At 43.1% G+C, this 20,044-nt stretch overlaps 1 protein-coding gene across 2 annotated transcripts in view; it reads left to right on the forward strand.

The window, feature by feature from the left end:
- Positions 1-2,565: 2,565 nt before the first annotated feature.
- SYN1 (synapsin I) overlaps positions 2,566-20,044 on the forward strand; it is a 41,387-nt gene continuing 23,908 nt past the window's right edge. For both annotated transcript variants that reach the window (XM_077145622.1, XM_077145623.1), the window contains exons 1-5: positions 2,566-3,020; positions 14,833-14,890; positions 14,984-15,075; positions 16,006-16,162; positions 16,333-16,422. In XM_077145622.1, the coding sequence (XP_077001737.1) occupies positions 2,644-3,020; positions 14,833-14,890; positions 14,984-15,075; positions 16,006-16,162; positions 16,333-16,422 (774 nt within the window). In that variant the 5' untranslated portion in view covers positions 2,566-2,643. The remainder of the gene's footprint in view (positions 3,021-14,832; positions 14,891-14,983; positions 15,076-16,005; positions 16,163-16,332; positions 16,423-20,044) is intronic.

Here is a 20,044-nt window from a genome sequence, read left to right on the forward strand (position 1 = left end):
ATAAGGTGATATCTACTTAATGCATAAGAATAACCTCCAGGATAACCTCTTGACTCTGTTTGGGATCTCTCAGCCATTGACACTTTGTCTCATTTCACTCTTTCCCCTTGGTGGAGAAGGTTTTCTCAATCCCTTGATGCTGGGTCTTAGCTCATTCTAGAGTTTTTCTCAATCCCTTGGTGCTGAGTCTCAGCTCATTCTGCGATTTCTGTCCCACGTTGCCAGGAAGATCCACACCCCTGGGAGTCATGTCCCATGTAGACAGGGGAAAGGTGGTGAGTTTGCTTGCTGTGTTGGCTGGAGAGAGAGGCCACATCTGAGCAACAAAAGAGGTTCTCTTGGGAGTGACTCTTAGGCCTAATTTTAAGTAGGCTTGACCTATCCCTTGTTCATATGAACAAACCCCGAGACTGGGGGCTCAGCCTATAGCTTTGGTTGTCCATACTGTTTGTGAGAATATCAAGAATTCAACTTGGGGAAGTTGAGTTTTCCCCCATTCTGAAACTTTATTTTGTCTTATTTCTCTCTTCCCCCTTTTGGTCAAGAAGGCTCTCAAGAAGGCTCTTGAGAGAGGGAATGAAAAAGCATCTTTGCAGAGGTCACAGCACATTTAAAAGTATAAAGGCTTCCCTTCCCCTTCTCCTTGGAGTGAGTCAGATGATCACCCCTTTGCTACAACTGAGAAGACTAAGTGTCAGAGGTGCTAAGTCACCTTCCCAAGAGAATGATGGAGACCGGATTTGAACTCAGGCACTCAGTCGTCAGGCCTCACACTATATACTGCCTCTTTAAAATTGGCCAGTGACTTAATAAATGAAGAATGAACAAATGAATCGGTGGATAATTCACTTGGAAATCCTGCAGGCAAAAGAGACACCTAATCTGCCTACTTCTTGCCATATCTTCTGCTACCTCAGCTTGTCCACCATTATTGCTCTCTCTACGACCCACAAGGCCTAACCTAATCCGGCCCCTGCTAACCTCCCTGACCTCATCTACCACGATTTCCCTCCGGTGCTTTGTTCCAGCCACACTGGCACTGGCAGTTCCTTCTTCCTGACACATTCTTTAAAGTGAAAAAACAAACATGAATCACAAAGTGATTCATGCAGGAATGAATTGGAGTTCTCAGTTTCCCTCAACTGTAAAATGGAAACAATATTACCTGCCCCATAGGATTGTTGTGTGGGTTGAACGAATATGTATGTAAATAATTTAGTTTAGTTTTGGGTACAGTCAGTCAATAAATTATTTTTAAATGGATTTGTGCTTTCATTGTATTCAGGTTCTCGTAGGGGTTGACAGGATGGCCTTCATGGTCCACCTCTGTCCTGACTACAAAGGTCATTTGCTCACTTGGCAAATATTATTTGGCACCTACTGACTACATGCCCTGGGCTGGGTCTGCCTCTATCTGTGGGAAGTTCTGGCTACAGTCATAACATTGATGACATCAGGTGGTTACCCTGGTTTTGGCTGTGTCCAGGGCAGAGAAATGGAAATATATCAACAGAGTGGGGGCGGTGAGCAGGGAAAGGGGTGGACAGGCATTGGGCTAGAGATGCAGGGAATGTGTGCTGTAGATCTAGGTGTGTCCCTAATTGCCTGTGGATGTGTGTTTTATCTGGGCGTACATACTCGTGTGCATACCCCTGGGTCTCTGTGTGTCTGTGCAGTACCTGTTTGTGTGTGCACGCGTATGTATGTACACATGCCCATGTGTGTTACTCCGGGCTTTTTAAACCTAGATCTGGGTGTGTTCTGTCCTTGCATGACCCGTGTGCTTCCTTGCTTTTGTGTGTGTCATTCCCTGTGTGCCTCCAGGGACCCCTCCACCAGAGACAAGTGTGTGTACCACGCCCAGATGTCCACCTCTGCATGTCTGATGCTGTCTACGCTGCCCCCGCACACTTCTTTATGCCTTGCTGAGCCTGTGTGGATGTAGGAGACTGATCTTCTCGTGGGGCACTACGTTTGATCCACCTCTCATTGAGAGGGGCTCATTTCCCCACTTCTCTGTCTTGGGGTGTGCCTTCCACTCTCTCCCCTAATCTGCCTTCTATAGTGAATATCGACGCTGGAAACCGAGTATCTGCGGAGGGTCCTGCGTGACCGAGGGGTTGTGAGGACCAGGTTAAGGCGGTTTTGGAGGATCCTGCCTGGTAATCCGCCTAGACCCTCGGGAAAAATCACCCACCCCACCCCCACTCCCCAAATTGCGCATCCCCAACGGGAGGGGGAGGGGAAGCAGGATGCGGCGCGGCGCGTGCGCACTGCCGCTTTCAGCACCGCGGACAGAGCCTTCGCCCCCGCTTGTCGGCGCACGCCACCGCCTCCCTGGCACTGAAGGCGCGCTGACGTCACTCGCTGGTCCTCCGCAAACTCCCCTTTCCCTCTGCCTTGGTCGCGTCCGCGCTGCCGACGGCCCAGCCGGGTTGCACCACGCGGCGCGCAAGATAGGGGAGCACGGGCGCGACCATCCGCGCTGCGGCGGCGGCGATTTAGCGCTGCCTCAGTCTGCGGCGGGCAGCGGAGGAGTCGCATCGTATCGGAGAGCGCGGCTGTGCGGTTGGGCCCCGCAAGGTCCGCCCCCGCGTCCCCTAGCCAGACTGTTCCCAGGACCACCTGCCCCGCGCCGCAGCCATGAACTACCTGCGGCGCCGCCTGTCGGACAGCAACTTCATGGCCAATCTGCCAAATGGGTACATGACAGACCTGCAGCGCCCACAGCCGCCCCCGCCGCCTCCGGCTGCCCCTAGCCCCGGAGCCACGCCCGGCCCCGCAACCGCCACTGCCGAAAGGGCCTCCGCAGCCGCCCCTGTGGCCTCTCCGGCCGCCCCTAGCCCGGGGTCTTCAGGAGGCGGTGGCTTCTTCTCGTCGCTGTCCAACGCGGTCAAGCAGACAACAGCAGCCGCGGCCGCCACCTTCAGCGAGCAGGTGGGCGGCGGTGCTGGGGGCGCAGGCCGTGGGGGCGCCGCCGCCAGAGTGCTGCTGGTCATCGACGAGCCGCACACTGACTGGTAAGCCACTGTCGAGGATATCTCCTCGCGGGCCTGGGTCCTCAGATCGTCCCGCAGCGAGCAATTATCAAACGCAATTTGTGTGCTGGTCATCTGGCCACGTCCCCCAAAGCCTTTTCCTTTAAATTATTATGCTGGGCGCTTCTGTATGCCCAGGCCTTGACTCCCACGCCCATCCAAGGCCTTCTCGATGGATAGAGGGAGCAATTTTGGAATGCCTACTGTGTACCTCTTCCCCAATACCCCTCCCCAAAGCCTGCAGCTTCAATACATCCTGTGAACATTTATTTGAAAGCCTAACCTGTTTCCTAAACACTGTCCCCCAACCCCACCCCGCACCAACCCTCACCCTAAAAGCCTTTTCCCCTAATGGATCTTGGGAGCATTTATCAAATACCTGCAGTGTGCCTCATAGAGGAGCTCTTCCTCAAGGCCTTTAGCTCCACTGAATTTTGTGAACATTTATTAAGAACCTGGTCTGTGCCCTGCTCCCCCCACCCACCACCAACCCTTTACCTAAAGCCTTCTCTCTAATGAAACTTAGGAGTATGTATCCAGTCTGTGCTGTGTGTCCCACTCTCAGCCCCCTCCTCAAAGACCTTTTAAACTGTTCAGTGAACATTGAGTACCTGCCAAAAGCTTTTCTTTAGTGGATCCTGTGAGCCTTTATTGGATGCTTTCTGTGTGCCCCAACTCCAGATCCCCCTCCTAGGCCTTTTCCTTGAAAGTATTTAGGAAATGATTATTAAGTGTTTGCTGAATACCCCACCCCCAAACCCCTTTCCCAAACAAACCCTTTACCTCATGCTCATGAGCATTTTTTGACCTTTTGAGTGACTCATTTCTTTTCCTATAATGGATCTAGAAAATGTTTGAGTACCTCCTCAGTTGAGTAGCCCCAATTCTCAAGCCAGTTCTTCAAAGATCTTTCCTTTAGTGGATCATCTAGCATTTATCAACTGCCTCGTTCGTGAACTTTCCTTACAGGCTATTCCCTCCAGTATATTCACCAAGCACCTATTGAGTACCTGCTGTGTACCCCATCCAAAGATTCTTTTTCCATTGACTTTTTCTCTGGTGAATTCTTTCCGCATGTATTGAGCACCTTCTGCATGACCCAACCTTAGCCCCCCTCTATAAAGACCTTTGCCTCTAATTAATCTGGTTGCCAGATATCCAGTATTTGTGTGCCTCATTTCAATCCCTCTTTCCAAAAACCTTTTCTTTTAATTGCTCCATTTAACATTTATGGAGCACCTTCTGTGTGCCTGATTCTATGTCTTCTCTAGAAAAACTTTTCCTCTCTCTTATGGATGGAGAATCACACTTACATAGACCAAGTCTCTGCACCCCCCCCCCCCCATTCCCCTTCCCCACAGGAGTTTTCCTCTTATGGATCCAGTTAGCATTTTTCAAGTGATTGTATGTCAGTCTCGATCCCCCCTCCCTGAAGGCTTTTTTTTTTTCATGGATCCAGTGAATATTTATTCATTGTCTGTCATGTGCTGCATTCTAATCCCCTTCCCCTGAAGACCTTTTCTGTGAGCATTTATGGAGTGCCTTCAGTGTGCCCTAAGTTCACACCTCCTCCCCAAAGTCCTTTTCTCCCAGTAGACCCAGTGAACATGTATTCAGTGTCTGTTGTATATTGGGAGTATACTCCCCTTCATTACTCCTTGAAGAACCTGCCCCAACTGTAAGGCCTCTCCCCAGGGTCCAGTCCTTTGATAAATTCAAAGCTCACATTATAGGGGTTGCCCCTTTCCCACTCCCTTCAGGACCCCTAGAATTTCTTCTGCCGACCTTGAGTTCATATCTCAAAGAGCCTTTCTTCCATGTAAGCCAGTATACATTTATTAAGCACCACCTACTAGGTGAGTCATTCTGAACTTCCCCTTTCCACATCTCTGAAAGTTCTCGCCCCTGCCTCAAGAGCTCTCTCTCTCTCTCTCTCTCTCTAGGGCTCTACTTCAGCCTACACTCATTAAGTACCAGCTGTTTACTGGCTAGATAACCGCTCCCCCAGGAGCCTTTACCCTTCTGTTTCAAGGCCATTTATTCTTTCCATAGATATGTATTGCATACTTTCTATGTGTCAGAGTACAAGAGACATTTGTTAACCACTATTGTATACTAGGAAGAACCCTCTTTCAGCTCCCCTTCCCTCTAATCCCAACCACCAACTGGCTTCTCCATACCTTTTCCTCCATTCTACTCCACAATAATTTGGTAAGCACTTATTGTATACGAGTAAGAACCCCATATTCAATGTCTCTTCTCCTTCCCCTCTTGTAGCCTTAATTCCCTCTTCAGCAGTCTCCATCTTGCCTTTCACACTACACAATCCTGAAAGCTCATGATGTACACCTATTGTATCCTGGCTAGTTCCCCTCTCCCCCTTAGTAGCCATCTCCTCAACTACAGCTTATTCCCAATTAATCCAGAAAGTCCTTATTAGTCTCCTATCATATGCTGTTCAAACAACACATTCCTATCCCTGCGGTAGACTCCTCCACTCTTTTTTTTCCATCAATCCACAAAACATTTATTGGGCACCTGCTGTGATTCCGTCACCAATATCCACTCACGCTGGTGCCATCTTCCTGGCCAAATTTGCTTCACTGAAGTCAGAAAGTCTTAATGAGGTCCCTTCTGTATATTGGTAACCGCCCTCCTTTAGATTTTCTTTCTCTACTCCCATCCTCCAGGCAGTTTCTTTGCTGCTTCATCCTTCATTCTTTCAAGCATTTATTTATTATCTACTGAATACTGAAAAGTATTCTCTTTTCCATAACTGCAACTCCGGTATTTTGCGTTTTTTTTCCTCTGATCTGTTCAGCAAGCATTTATTGAGCACCTGCTGAATTCAGTAAAAGAGGGTTCCCTTCCCTTTCTCCATACTAGAAGCCCCCTTTTATCCCAGCATCACCACAAATCTTTACTTCCAGTCAATCTAGCAAATATTTATTATCTTTTGCTATAAACAATTATTGCTGTAATATATGAATTACATTAAGCAAATATTTACTCAGTGCCTACTATATGTGGGGTAAGGTGGACAAAGAGAGAGAGCACTTATGATTACCAGGTTCAGTGTAGTTAACAGACACTTCTGTACCATCAAATTAATGACACTCTAACCATGCAAGGACTTCAAGGACTTCAGCCTGGAATATAGGAGAAATTGTGCAAACTCTGTAATGGAGTGAATGCCTATGTGCAGTCCAATGTCTTTCTCACGAAGCCACACCCCTCTGTTTCCTAAATCTTGATTCCTCTGTGGTTTAAAGTTGAAAACTGAATTGAAACTCACCTCCAGTGTTTTTCAAACTGTGGGTCGTCTACTGACTTATGACAAGACTTTTATTTTCTTCATAAAGTAGAATAAATGAGAATAGAAAATAACAGGATGTATTGCACATAGTAAGGATAATTATTGTTTAGCAAAATTGTTTGTTCCAATATATATAATCTACATATAAACCATGTGGTACATAGTTGGTTTATTAAGTATATTATACATATACATGTGTGTGTTTTTCTTCATGACATGGAATAAAATAGAATAGGAAAAAAAGAAAAATAGAACAGGAAATATCAGACTGCGTTGCATAAAATAAAGGTAATTATTTACAGAAACTGTCATTTCAATTATATATATATATGCATTCTACTATACATTCTATATACATATACACTTAGTATATAATATAGAACATGTTATATATTACATAAGATGTATTATATTTTATTTGCTGTATAACATATATGTATTGTATAATATATATTACATATATAGGGTGGATTATTATATATATATGTATGTATATGTATATAGTGAGTTATATAAACTATATTTCTTATTGTGGTTTGTTTTCTTAGGATTCCCTGGAAGCAGACCCTGAGATTTGTTTGTATGAGATTTATTGGGGAGAGCTCTTGGAAACAACACGTGTGGTGGAGTAAGGGAAGCAGGACTAGGCAGAGGGAAAAGTTGAGCTGTGATGTAATCCCCATAGAGGCCTCAGTCAACCCTCTGGGAAACTCTGGAGCTGGGATGGTCCTTCTGAGTTTTCTTAATTGAGGAGGGGTGGCCAGGCTTTTGTATTCCTGCATCAGTTGGTCGTTGACTGCAGGCTGTCCCCTAGAAGGAGGTGCCATGTTGGGTGAGGCAAACTCTACTACAGAGGGCAATTCTCAGTGAGTGAGCCTTCAGCAGCAGATATTCCCTGAACCTGAGGGACAGATATGAGAACCTGAAGGAAGAAGGGAGGTAAAGATCTAAGTGGAGCTCTCAGCCCACCCCGTGTATCACTCAGATCCAATTGCTTCTTATAATAAGTTCACGCCATGTGGAGACAGCATTTCCATGATTCTCATTGGTCTTTTGTTCTGGGGGAAATTCCAAAGAACAAGGTTAGTGAAACAGACTACAGCCTCCACTGTTGCAATTGATTACAAGACCATACATGTTATTCACTGTCTACTTCAGCTACTATACATTCTAGATTCCCCTCACTGTCATCCAGCCCCTCTTTTGGTCTAAGTTACTTATCTGGTGGCTGATCCATTCTCTCATACTTGGGTGGTCTGAGCCCCTGGTCACTGTGCCCTTCTTAGGCTGTGGCTGCTGCATTAGTCCATTTGTCATCAAAGTTGAGCAGGGATTACCAAGAGATGCCCAAATTAATCACCAACATACCAAGCACATTTTTCTCTGCCCCCACTGTGCAACAGTGACCCTATTTTCTCCTTATGGTCAGGGTAAACTATCTCTGCCAAAACAATGGCTCCTCCTCATGTTCCTTGACATGAGAACCCTGAAGTGTTTGGGTGGCAGCCATATCTTATAATTTAATGAGATTCTTGTTCTGTCCCCTGGTAGCAGTGTTCCCTTTTGGAGAACCAGGAACTTTAATCTTACAGAGTCCTGAGGGAATAGGAATCACAGATTACAAAATTGAATCACTGAAGGTGATGGTAACCTGGGCCACTTCTATTTTAACCTCTCAGTTCCCAGATCCATGTATTCTACCTGTTAGAAACACCACATGTTCAATGGTCATTGATTTAAGATATATAATGTTTGAGGGGATGATGCCCCATTCTTGTACTGTATCACCTCTAAGCTGGGGTCTTAACTGTGTCTTCAACAAGTTGTTCTGTCACTCTGTTAGGCCAGATGCTTCTGGCTGATGTGCTATGTGATATAATCAGTGGAGCCCATCATCATGTACCCACATTTTTTTTTTTTTTTTGCACGGGCAGTCTCCGGGAATCGAACCTGGGTCGCCAGCATGGCAGGCGAGAATTCTGCCACTGATCTACCGTTGCCTGCCCCATGCACCCACTTTTATACCTCCTTTTCTTAAACTGTGTCCTTTGGTCTGAAGCAGTGTTATATGGGATCCCGTGCTGGTTGGTAAAATCCTCTGTGAGTCCTTGGATGGTGATAGTCCTTCCTTTCCATATAAAGGCCAACTCATATGTGGAATATTCCAGTCAAAGTGAATCGCTACTCTTACCAGGGTGGAAATAGCTCAATGTAATCAGTTTGGCACCAGTGGCTGGTTGATCTCTTTGAGGAATGGTGCCTTATCAGGGACTCTTCATTGATCTCTGTTGGTGGCACGTCCCCAGAGATAGCCTGTCTCTGCTACTGCTGCTGCTTCATTTATGTGCCCATCTGCTAGCACTGGGGCAACTGATTAAAAAGGCTGACTGATGTCATCTTGCTGACTCATTCTGTCTACCTGATTGTTTAGTGCCACTTCCATGGTGGATGCTAGTCTGGTGAGTGTTAACATGCAACGCAAAAATCTTCACTTCTCACTTTTTGCCCACTCCCATATGTCCACCCACATTCCTATATCCTAGATCGCCTTATACTGATTTTCCAGTATTTTTCCTTCTAGATGCCTGATCAACCACTCAAGCCATTCACTACTGCATATAAGTAAATATATATTCTAACCTTGGACCACGTCTCTTTCTACACAAAGTGTATGACCAGTTACACTGCCTGAAGCTCTGCCCATCAGGAGCTCTGCCACTGTCTTTCAAAGCCATTCCAAGTGGGGCTATAGTGCAGACACTGTCCAGTTTTGTCTTCTACCCAAACACCAAGACAGCCCACTTGTGAACCAAGCTTGGGCTTTTTCTTCCTTCATCGCCTGGTTATAAGTAACCCTTTTGGTGAACAGAGTGGGAGACACCAATGTAACAGTTGTGGATGGACGTGGAAATCTGGATTACCTACTTATGCAACTTACTTTTTCCTGCTGGGCTTCCTTACTTTATTACTTGGCAGGTCTGACAGGACTCAGCTTATACTGAGCAGTTCTGGATGCATAGTCACTTGGTGCCCATGTCAAGTATTCTGTCTCTACCAGGGCCCAGTACTGACCAGGATTTGTTTCTTGAAAGGCATATCATTCCCTGCTGCAGATGTCATGGCCTTGCTCCACAACCCCAAGGGCCTCTCACTCAGGCTTCTCCAAAGCTCAACCCTGCATCTTTCCCACTGTTGTTACCTCCAGTTTCATAAGATTTGTCAGATTATATGGCCTAAGTGTCAGGGTTGCTTGTACCACAGCCTGGACTTGCTGTAGAGCCCTGTTCTGCTTTGGCCCCCACTCTGAGCTGTCAGCCTTACGTGTCACCTGATATATGGGTCAGAGCAGTATTTCCAGGTGTGGAATATGCTACCTCCAGAACCTGAAGAGGCCTACATCTACCAGGTATTGTGCTTTTTGTCTTCATGATTAGAGATGTAAGATGCAATAATTTTCCCTATTCTTTGGAAGGACTGTCCTGGCATACCCTGGACCACTGGATCCCTAAAAATTTTATTATTGTGTCAGGCCCCTCCCTGAGTCTTCACAGGATTTGTCCCTACCCTCAGAAGTGCATGTATCTTACCAAAGCAACATGCTAGGAAGCTCTTGCTCAGCTTGCCAATGAGCATGATGTGATTGATGTAGTGGTCCAGTGTGATATTGTATGGTATATCTAGATGCTCTAATCCCTTTGGGCAATATTATGACACAGGGCAAGAGTTAACATAACCCTTTGGCGGGACCACAAATGAATATTCTTGTCAATTTCACATGAATGTGAACTTTTCTGGTCCTCTTTTCTAATCACAATAGAATAGTGGTGCATTTGTGAACTGAGGAAATGATGACTGGGTGGGTCTGTGGATCCAGTGGACCCATTGTGAGCAGGACCTGGGCCAGGACTTCATTTGTTACCTTACCCCTGCTGTGTTTTTGGACATTGCTGGTGCCCCTCTCACCAGCACATTCCTTATTGCTTTGTTAAGTTGTGTATATTTCCTATAGACAGCAATAGAAAGCAACATGCTAGCCAGCTCTTGCTCAGCTTGCCAATGAGCATGATGTGATTGATATAGTGGTCCAATGTGATATTGTATGGTATATCCAGATGCTCTAGTCCCTTTGGGCAATATTATGACACAGGGCAAGAGTTAACATAACCCTTTGGCAGGACCACAAATGAATATTGTTGTCAATCTCACATGAATGTGAACTTTTCTGGTCCTCTTTTCTAATCACAATAGAAAATAATGCATTTGTCAAATAGGTGGCCACATACCATGTACCTAAGGTCTTATTAAGCTGCTTTAGCAATGACAGCATGGCAGTATAGCGGCTACAGTAAAAGCTACTACTTGGTCAGGCTTATGGTAACCTACAGTCATTCTACAGGATCCATCCAGTCTCCTCAAGAGCCAAGTGGAACCAACACCCTGCAGCCTTTGAATCTTTAATAGTGTCACAAATTTCCACCATTACCCCTAGGATTCAATATTATTTTTAATTTACTGCTTTGATCAGGAAGGGAAGGCAATTTCAGAGACTTCTACTTGGTCTTCCCACTACAATAGCTCTTATGCCACAGGCCAAGAGGGAGACCTGTAAGGCTTCAGACAACTACAAATTATGTCCATTCCAATTATGCATTTGTGAACTGGGGAAATGATGACTGGGTGGGTCTGTGGATCCAGTGGACCCACCGTGAACAGGACCTGAGCCAGGACTTCATTTGTTACCTTACCCCTACTGTGCTTTTGGACATTGCTGGTGCCGCTCTCACCTGCACATTCCTTATTGCTTTGTTAAGTTGTATATATTTCCTCTGGGCTCTCTCATGGATCATAGTCATATTTCCAGACTTGAATAGTATATCTACTTTAGTAGTCTATTTCTCTGAGCCCTTTGGTCCTTTTGTCCACAATCTGCCATGGAAGTTCTGACATTTCTGCTTCATTTAGTGTGGGACCTTGTGTTCTCCAGAATTCCAAGACTCATCTTAGCATGTGTTAGCAAGATCTCCTAAGATCCTTGCCAGGGTTTTAAACACTGTATTCCAGAAGAAAATTTTATGTTCCACCCCCTTGATCCATTGTCACCGGGATCCAGTCCCATGCATAGTTTTCCAGTTCCTTCCAGTACATATTAACCAGATTCTTCAGCTTATTTTGTATAAAGTTCCTTTCCTTCCATTATAAGCCTCTAGTTTCTTCAGTCAGGTTGTGCTAGGATTTGACCCTGGTCATAGATCTGGTTTCTGGGAGGGGAGGTAGGGATAGATTCTGAGAAGATCAAACATTGTCTTATAAGTCACCTGCTTCATTTGAGGCCCCTGAACTATCTTCAAGCAGAAGGACTCTATGTTCTAACAAGGGAATGGGGTGAGATATTAATGCAGGCCCAATGGGTCCAGGTGAATCTGTAAATTCAAGAGTTTTAACTGCATCTGCTCATATATCCCCATGCTAAGTCTCCTTCTCTTATAGGGCCCCGAGTATGGTATAGGAGAAGTGCTGGGCCTGATAATTCAACCTTTTCTGAATCTGCTACACTTACAATTAAGTCCTAAGCCTGGTCCTCCTCTCTGTCCCTCTGCCTGCAGAAAATAGGATTTCTTTAAATGTAGCCAAGGAAGACCTTGGGCTTCTGCATTTTACCTTGAATTGGTAACTGTTCACCCTGAGCACATCAGATCTTTCTTCAGCTAATCAATGGCACTTACCAAATAGTCCCCCAACTCTGGTTATTTCCCTTACACCTCTCAATTGCTAGGGATGTTCACCAGCCACTGCATTCCCTTCCACCTGTATCTTGTTACAGTCTGCCATTGGTAAAAAGTCATTGCTGCTCCAGCACCCCAGGGGTCTGCCTTGTGATTTTCCTGCTTGGGCTTCTCATAAACCCCACACTATATCTTTTCCTACTACTGACACCTCCAGTATCAGAGGATCTGCCGGATCCTACAGCCTGAATGGCAGAGCTGCTTGCATCACAGCCTGAAACTGCTGCAGAGCCCTTTAGATTGCTACAAATACAAGATAGATTGTCAGGGGCTGTTCTAGTTTGCTAGCTGCTGGAATGCAACACAGCAGAGATGGATTGGCTTTTAATAAAAGGGGATTTATTTTGTTAGTTCTTCAGAGGAAAGGCAGCTAACTTTCCACTGAGGCTCTTTCTTACATGGAAGGCACAGGATGGTCTCTGCTGGTCTTCTCTCCAGGCCCTTGGGTTCCAACTTTCCCCGGGGTGATTTATTTCTCCATCTCCAAAGGCCTGGGCTGAGCTGCAAGTGCTGAGATGAGGAATGCCAAGCTGCTTAGCTGTGCTACATTGCGTTCTCTCATTTAAGCACCAGCCAATTAAGTCAAATGTCACTCATTGCAGCAGACACGCCTCCTAGCAGATGTAATTGGCAACAGATGAGGTTCACATACCGTTGGCTTATGTCCGCAGCAATAAGATTAGGTATGTTCACCTGGCCAAGTTGACAACTGAATCTAACACAGGGGCTATCTGGGCTCCACCTCCCACCTGTGATGGATGTTCATCACCAATGGACTGTTGAGTGATCCTGCTCGAGAATTACATTAGAGTATGCTTTGTAGTTTTGTTTCTCTTGCCCATTGTTTTTGGTCGGGTTTCCTGGAGTCAGACTTTGAGTCAGAGATTCACATGTAGGTGACTTAGTGGGGAGTTCCTTTGAGATCAACACCTGTAAGAAGGGTACGACTGGACTGAGGAAGAAGCGGGCTCACCATGTGGTTGCATCAGAAGCCTCGAATGATCCTAGGGGGAGCCCATATTGAAGAAAGGAGGCTGATCTTTGTACCACCTCAGAGACCAGATACAGGCTAAGGGCTGCCCTCAGTAAGTAGGTGTAACCTTAGCCATGGCAGTCGTCTGTGACAGTGGACAATTCCCAGTGGGAGCAAACTGTGAGCTCTTAACAACTGTTATTCCCAGCAGCTGAGAGATGGGTGCACTGGCCCTTAAGAGGAGATCTGAGCACACCACCACGGTAACTTCTACGATGTTGATCAAAGGAGTTTGAAAAACGGTGATATACTCTGAACTCATCTTCATTTTATAGATGAAAAATGTGCAGATCTGAGAGAGTCTCTTCTGGCACTTTTGGTTGTGTGTTGGGGGAGAGAAAATAGCTGTGCTTGGGGACTTTCACATGTGTTGGTGATGTCACTAGGACCCATTTGTGCTGTATATGTCAGAGACTCTGTACATGTCAGTGACCCTGGCACCATGTCCTCCCCTCAATCCCATTCCGTGAGAATCTGACCGGAGGTGAGGTTCTGTCTGTGAAGAAGCCCGTCACGCAGTAATCTTGGGCTTGGGGAAGGAGGCAACTGGAAATTGAGCCCAGCTAGGGATGGGCCCAGGGACAGTGACATAGCAATTCGTGATGTGCTCACTGCTGCTCCAACTCCTCTCCCCACCTATGGCATCTCCTCATTTTCAGCTGCATTCATTCCTTCCCCCACCTTCCGGCCCATCAGTGCTGGTTACAGCCACTTTAAAAAACATCCCAACCCACGTCCCTCAATCTGCTTCTCCTTTTCTGATACAGCTGACCATCCATGGTGGTTTTATCCTCTCAGCACATAACCAAATGGTGAATGTGCTTCCCCTTGGGAAAGGGCCAGAAAGCTGAGAAATGCTTTCAGATACACAGGCAGATACAGGCACAGAGATATACACAGGCACTGAAGTGTGCCCAAGCACACGCTTCACATGTATGTATTTTATAAGGTTCATTGCCATTTACAAACCTCCACGCAATTTCAAAGTATTTTATAGTTTGCAAAACACTACTCATTTTGATAAGCTTTTCAACATTTACAATAGCAGTGTGACTAGCAGACTATACTTGGGAAATGCCTGCTCTCTGTGGTTTAAGGAAATATTTTACATTTTTTCAGTGTCCTTTGACATGTACACACCTCTATATGGATTACAACAGACTTTATGTTTGCAAAGTATTGTTCATTTTGCAAAGTATCTCAACAATTACAGTGCACTTTTAAAAATATTTTTAATTGTGGAAAATAACATATAGACAAAAAAGCAATAAATCTCAAAGCACACCACAACAATTATTTATACAACAGATTTCAGAGTTGGGTATGAGTCACAGTTCCACAATTTTTAGGTTTTTCCTTCTGGCTATTCCAAGACACTGAATACTAAAAAAATGTCAATATAATGATTCAGGAATCATACCCATTTGTTAAATCCTATCCTCTCTTTTATAACTCCATCTTCTGCTTTGATCTTTTTTTAATTATTTATTTTTTATTGATATATATTATATATTCACATACCATGTAATCATCCAAAACAATGCACTTTGTAGTTTCTATAGTGACACTGAAGGGGCAAAGGCTGGAGATCAAGGGACCAGGCTGGGTTTTGTCTTCCTTTCTGGGATTTGAGCGTTGATGTGCTCTGCTTTTCCTCTCCAGGGCAAAATACTTCAAAGGGAAAAAGATCCATGGAGAAATTGACATTAAAGTAGAACAGGTTAGTTGAGCCTCGGGGTCAACTGTACAGACTGCAAACTGAGTGGTTATTTTTGTGTGATTTGGGAAAATCACAAATTACTCCCTTTCTTAGGCTGAATTCTCTGATCTTAACCTTGTGGCTCATGCCAATGGTGGATTCTCTGTGGACATGGAAGTTCTTCGGAATGGGGTGAAGGTCGTGCGGTGAGTATAAAAAGGTTACCTTGGTATAATGGGAGAAGCATAAGGACTCCCTTACAAGAGTCCCCACCTCCCTACCTATCCTTCTGTGAGCAAGATCATAGTGACAAAATGTACAGAGATAGCTTTTCTTCTTCTGAAGAGCCAAGGATCCCAGCAACCCACAAGTAAAAATTGTCTCTTATTAATTCAATAAATATTTGTTGAGCATCTACTGCATGCCAGGCACTGCTGTGAGCATTTTACATTCAACAAATGTTTATTGAGCACTTAGAGGGTGCCAGGAACTGTCCTAGGTGCTGAGGACCTAGCGGCAAACGTAACAGACCAAAAATAAAAGGAAAAAAGAAATCGCTACCCTTATGAAGCCTACATTCTACAGATTCCAATGTGGGATACACACAATAAACATATAAATAAGAAAATTAAATAGTATTAAAGTGCTAAGAAAAAAATGCATACCAGTAAGGAGGTGTACGGATTGTTAGATGGTGGTGGGGTCTGCAATTTGAAAAGGGTGGCCCAATAGTGTGGGAGACTGAAGTAGGTGAAGGAGTGATCCATGTCGATTTCTAGGGAAAGAAATGTTCCAGGTAGAGGGAACAGCCAGTGTAGAGGCCCTGAAGCTGGAATTAATTCTGGGCAGCACACTTTGAGGAGAACTAGTGGTCTAAGTGACTGTGACCAGGAGCTGCTAGAGCTGACCTTGGTGAGGAGAGAGAAGCAGGTAGGAAAGGGTTAAGGAGATCACCAAATGGAGAAAGAATACAAAAGCTGCTTGTGGCAGAGGGAGCAGCTTGTGCATGTCTGCGGAGGTGAGAAACCACTTTGCAATTTCTTGGAACTGTGGAGATTTAGAAACTTGGTCTTTGTTCCAAGAGTGGTGAAGAGCTTCTGGGGGGACCCTCAATATTCCTATCCCTACCACCTCAGGTCTCTGAAGCCGGACTTTGTGCTGATCCGCCAGCATGCTTTCAGCATGGCTCGGAATGGAGACTACCGCAGTTTGGTCATTGGGCTGCAGTATGCCGGAATCCCCAGTGTTAACTCTTTGCATTCTGTCTACAACTTCTGTGACAAGCCCTGGGTGGTAAGTGATGGGAAGGTGCTACTGGCAGATGAAACAGCTCATGCATGCATGTGGAAGTCTGAAACCACTCTGATTTGGGGGATGTGAGGAAGTTTAAAACCTTGGAGTCCCAGCTTGGAGACTCACTCTAAGTGAAGGACTTGCTGACTCATCTTTCCTGGCTCTCATAGTTTGCCCAGATGGTTCGACTGCACAAGAAACTGGGGACTGAGGAATTTCCCCTAATCGATCAGACCTTCTATCCCAATCACAAAGAGATGGTGAGTCTGGGGGAAGGAGAGTGGGCAGAAAGGAGTAACGTCTTGATTACTGCAATAATATTACCAATAGGTGTGTTATCAGTGGTATATCAGAAAATCCTAATATCTAGTGTTATAATTTATTACCAATGTTTCTAATTAAGATCATCATTATAAAAGATATGTTTTGAATTAAACTGTAATTACTAAAGGAAACTAAAGTGTTAGTACAAATATTGTAAATATCATTAGAGATACACAAACTATTATGAATCAAGATGATGACTAGTATAAATTATGAGTACCTATGTTTTGTATTATAGTTACTAATAGAAATCATTATTAATTGGGTTAACATTCCAACTATTATAAATGATTACTAATATTAAAGTTATAATTACTAATATAAATCATGAATAGCACAGTTGTGAATTCAATTGTAGTTACAAATAAAAATTGAATCGTTACTAATGTCATCAGATTTTACAACTAATTTTACAAAATTTTACCAGAGTTATAAATTATGCTTATTTATATAATTATCACCAGTTTTGTGGAATAAATAAGTTAAATATCAAGATTGACCCAACATTACCAACTTGATGAAGTAAGCATTGCTGCTAATATTACAAATTCTTACCAGTATCACAAATTATGGTCACTGATATAAGTTAACAGTATCAATGTTATGAATTAAATTTATTTACTAGTAAAGATTGAGTCACTAGTTCTAATTAAACTCAATCTTTATATTATTTTTACTATTCCACATTCTTTGAAAGACAATATAGCTGAGTACAATTAAGAGCATGAACTCTGTAGCCAGAATTTTTTAATGTGAATGTCAGCTCCACAACTTATTAGCCGCCTGCCATCGGAAAAGTTTCTTAAATACTGTGCCTCAGCATACCCATCTGTAAAATGTGTGTAATAATAGTTCTTGTCTCATAGAGTTGGTGTGATAATTAAATTGTCAAATATAAATGTAAAATGGTTAGAACAGTGCATCTGCATTTGGTAACTACTACATAAGTTTTTTTTAATTAATTAAAAATTTTTTTAAAAATATGACAACTAACAAACACAAACATTCTTAACTTATGATCATTCCATTCTACATATATAATCAGTAATTCACAATATCATCACACAGTCGTATATTCATCATCATGATAATTTCTTAGAATATTTGCTTCGATTCAGAAAAAGAAATAAAAAGAAATCAGAAAAAAAACCATACATACCATACCCCTTACCCCTCCCTTTCATTGATCACTAGCATTTCAATCTAAATTTATTTTAACATTTGTTCCCCCTATTCTTTATTTTTATTCCATATGTTTTACTCATCTGTCGACAAGGTAGATAAAAGGAGCATCAGACACAAGGTTTTCACAATCACACAGTCACATTGTGAAAGCTATATCATAATACAGTCATCTTCAAGAAACATGGCTACTGGAACACAGCTCTGCATTTTCAGGCAGTTCCCTCCAGCCTCTCCATTGCATCTTGATTAACAAGGTGATATCTACTTAATGCGTAAGAATAACCTCCAGGATAGCCGCTGGACTCTGTTTGGAATCTCTCAGCCATTGACACTTTATTTTGTCTCATTTCACTCTTCCCCCTTTTGGTCAAGAAGGTTTTCTCAATCCCTTGATGCTGAGTCTCAGCTCATTCTAGGATTTCTGTCCCACGTTGCCAGGAAGGCCCACACCTGTGGGAATCACGTCCCATGTAGACAGGGGGAGGGTGGTGAGTTTGCTTGTTGTGTTGGCTGGAGAGAGAGGCCACATCTGAGCAAAAGAAGAGTTTCTCTTGGGGGTGACTCTTAGGCCTAATTTTAAGTAGGCTTGACCTATCCTTTGTGGGATTAAATTTCATATTAATAAACCCCAAGATTGGGGCTCAGCCTATTACTTTGGTTGTCCCCACTGCTTGTGAGAATATCAAGAATTCAACTTGGGGAAGTTGAATTTTCCCCCTTTCTCACCATTCCCCAAAGGGGACTTTGCAAATATTTTTCTATTCACTGTTCAAATTACTCTGGGATTTATCGGGGCATCACTCTGGACAAACCAAGAAAATCTCATGCCCTACTCATGGTTCCATGTACTTATGGTATTCAATTAAGCTGTCTACATAAGATATATTAGAAAATGCACTAGTCAAAATATAAGTTTTGTGCTACCTAAGTTTTGACAAAGTTCTTTTCTTTTCTTAGTTTGTTGAATGTTTTTTTTGTGAAAGGGTTTTGAACTTTGTCAAATACTTTTTCTGTGTTTACTGACATGATCATGTGCTTTTGAACCTCTGTTCTATGAATATGTGCATTACACTGATTGATTTCAGATGTTGAATCTTGCATAAACCCCACTTGGTTTTGGTGTATAATCCTTTTTTATGTCACTGGATACTCCTGTTAGAATTTTGTTCAGGATTGTGGTATCTTGTACTCATAAGGGATATTAGTCTATAGTTTTCTCATGATATTTTTGCCTGGTTTTGGTATCAGAGTAAATACTGTTTAACCTCATAAACAGTTCTCTGTTTATGAAAGTGTTCTCCCCTCTTCCATTTTTTTTGGAAGAGTTTGTGAATGACTGATGTTAAATTAATCTTTCTTTAAACATTTGGTAGAGTTTACCAGTGAAATCATCTGGTCTCAGGTATTTCTTCGTTTTCAGCTAGGTTTTGTAATATGTTGGCATACAGTTGTTCATGGTGTTCCTTTAGAAACTTTTTTATTTCTGTAAGGCCAATAGTAATGCCTCCTCTTTCATTCCTGATTTTAGTAATGTGCATTTTTTTCCCTCCTTTTTCCTTGGTCAGTCTAGCTAAAGGTTTGTCAATTTTGTTTATCTTTTCAAAGAACCAACTTTTGGCTTCACTGATTTTCTCCATTGTTTTCCTACTCCTGTTTCATTTATTTCCACTTTAATCTTTATTATTTCCTTCCATTTTCTTCTTTTAGGTTTCATTTGCTCTTCTTTTTATAATTTCTTAAGATGGAAGATTAAGTTATTGACTTGAGATCTTTCTTCTTTTTTAATATAGGCATTTACAACTATAAATTTCCCTCTAAATACCACTTTAGCTACATCCTGTACATTTTGGTATGTTGCATTTTCATTTTTATTCATCTCAAAGTATTTTCTAATTTCCATTGTGATTTCTTCTTTGATCCATTGGTCATTTAAAGAGTGGGTTGTTTAATTTCCACATATCTGTTAATTTCCTAAATTTCTTTCTGTAATTGAGTCCTAATTTCATTCCACTGTGCTCAGAGATTCCATTGTGGTCAGAGAACAAACTTTGTATGATTTCAATCATTTTAAATTTATTGAGATTTGTTTTGTGTTCTAACATATGATCTCTCTTGTAGAATGTTCTTTGTGTACTTGAGAAGAACGTGCATTCTGCTGCTGTGGGGTGGAGTGTTCTATAGGTGTCTGTTAGGTCTATTTGGTTTATAGGTTAGGTTAACCTAACGTGTTGTTCATGTCTACTCATTCTTTGTTCATCTTCTATCTAGTTGTTCTATCTTTTATTGAAAGTGAAACCTCCAACTATTATGTTGAATTGTTTATTTCTTCCTTCAGTTCTGTCCTTTTTTGTCTAAGGTATTTTGGGGCTCTGT

Source organism: Tamandua tetradactyla, chromosome X (assembly GCF_023851605.1).
Source record: "Tamandua tetradactyla isolate mTamTet1 chromosome X, mTamTet1.pri, whole genome shotgun sequence".
NCBI lineage: Eukaryota > Metazoa > Chordata > Mammalia > Pilosa > Myrmecophagidae > Tamandua > Tamandua tetradactyla.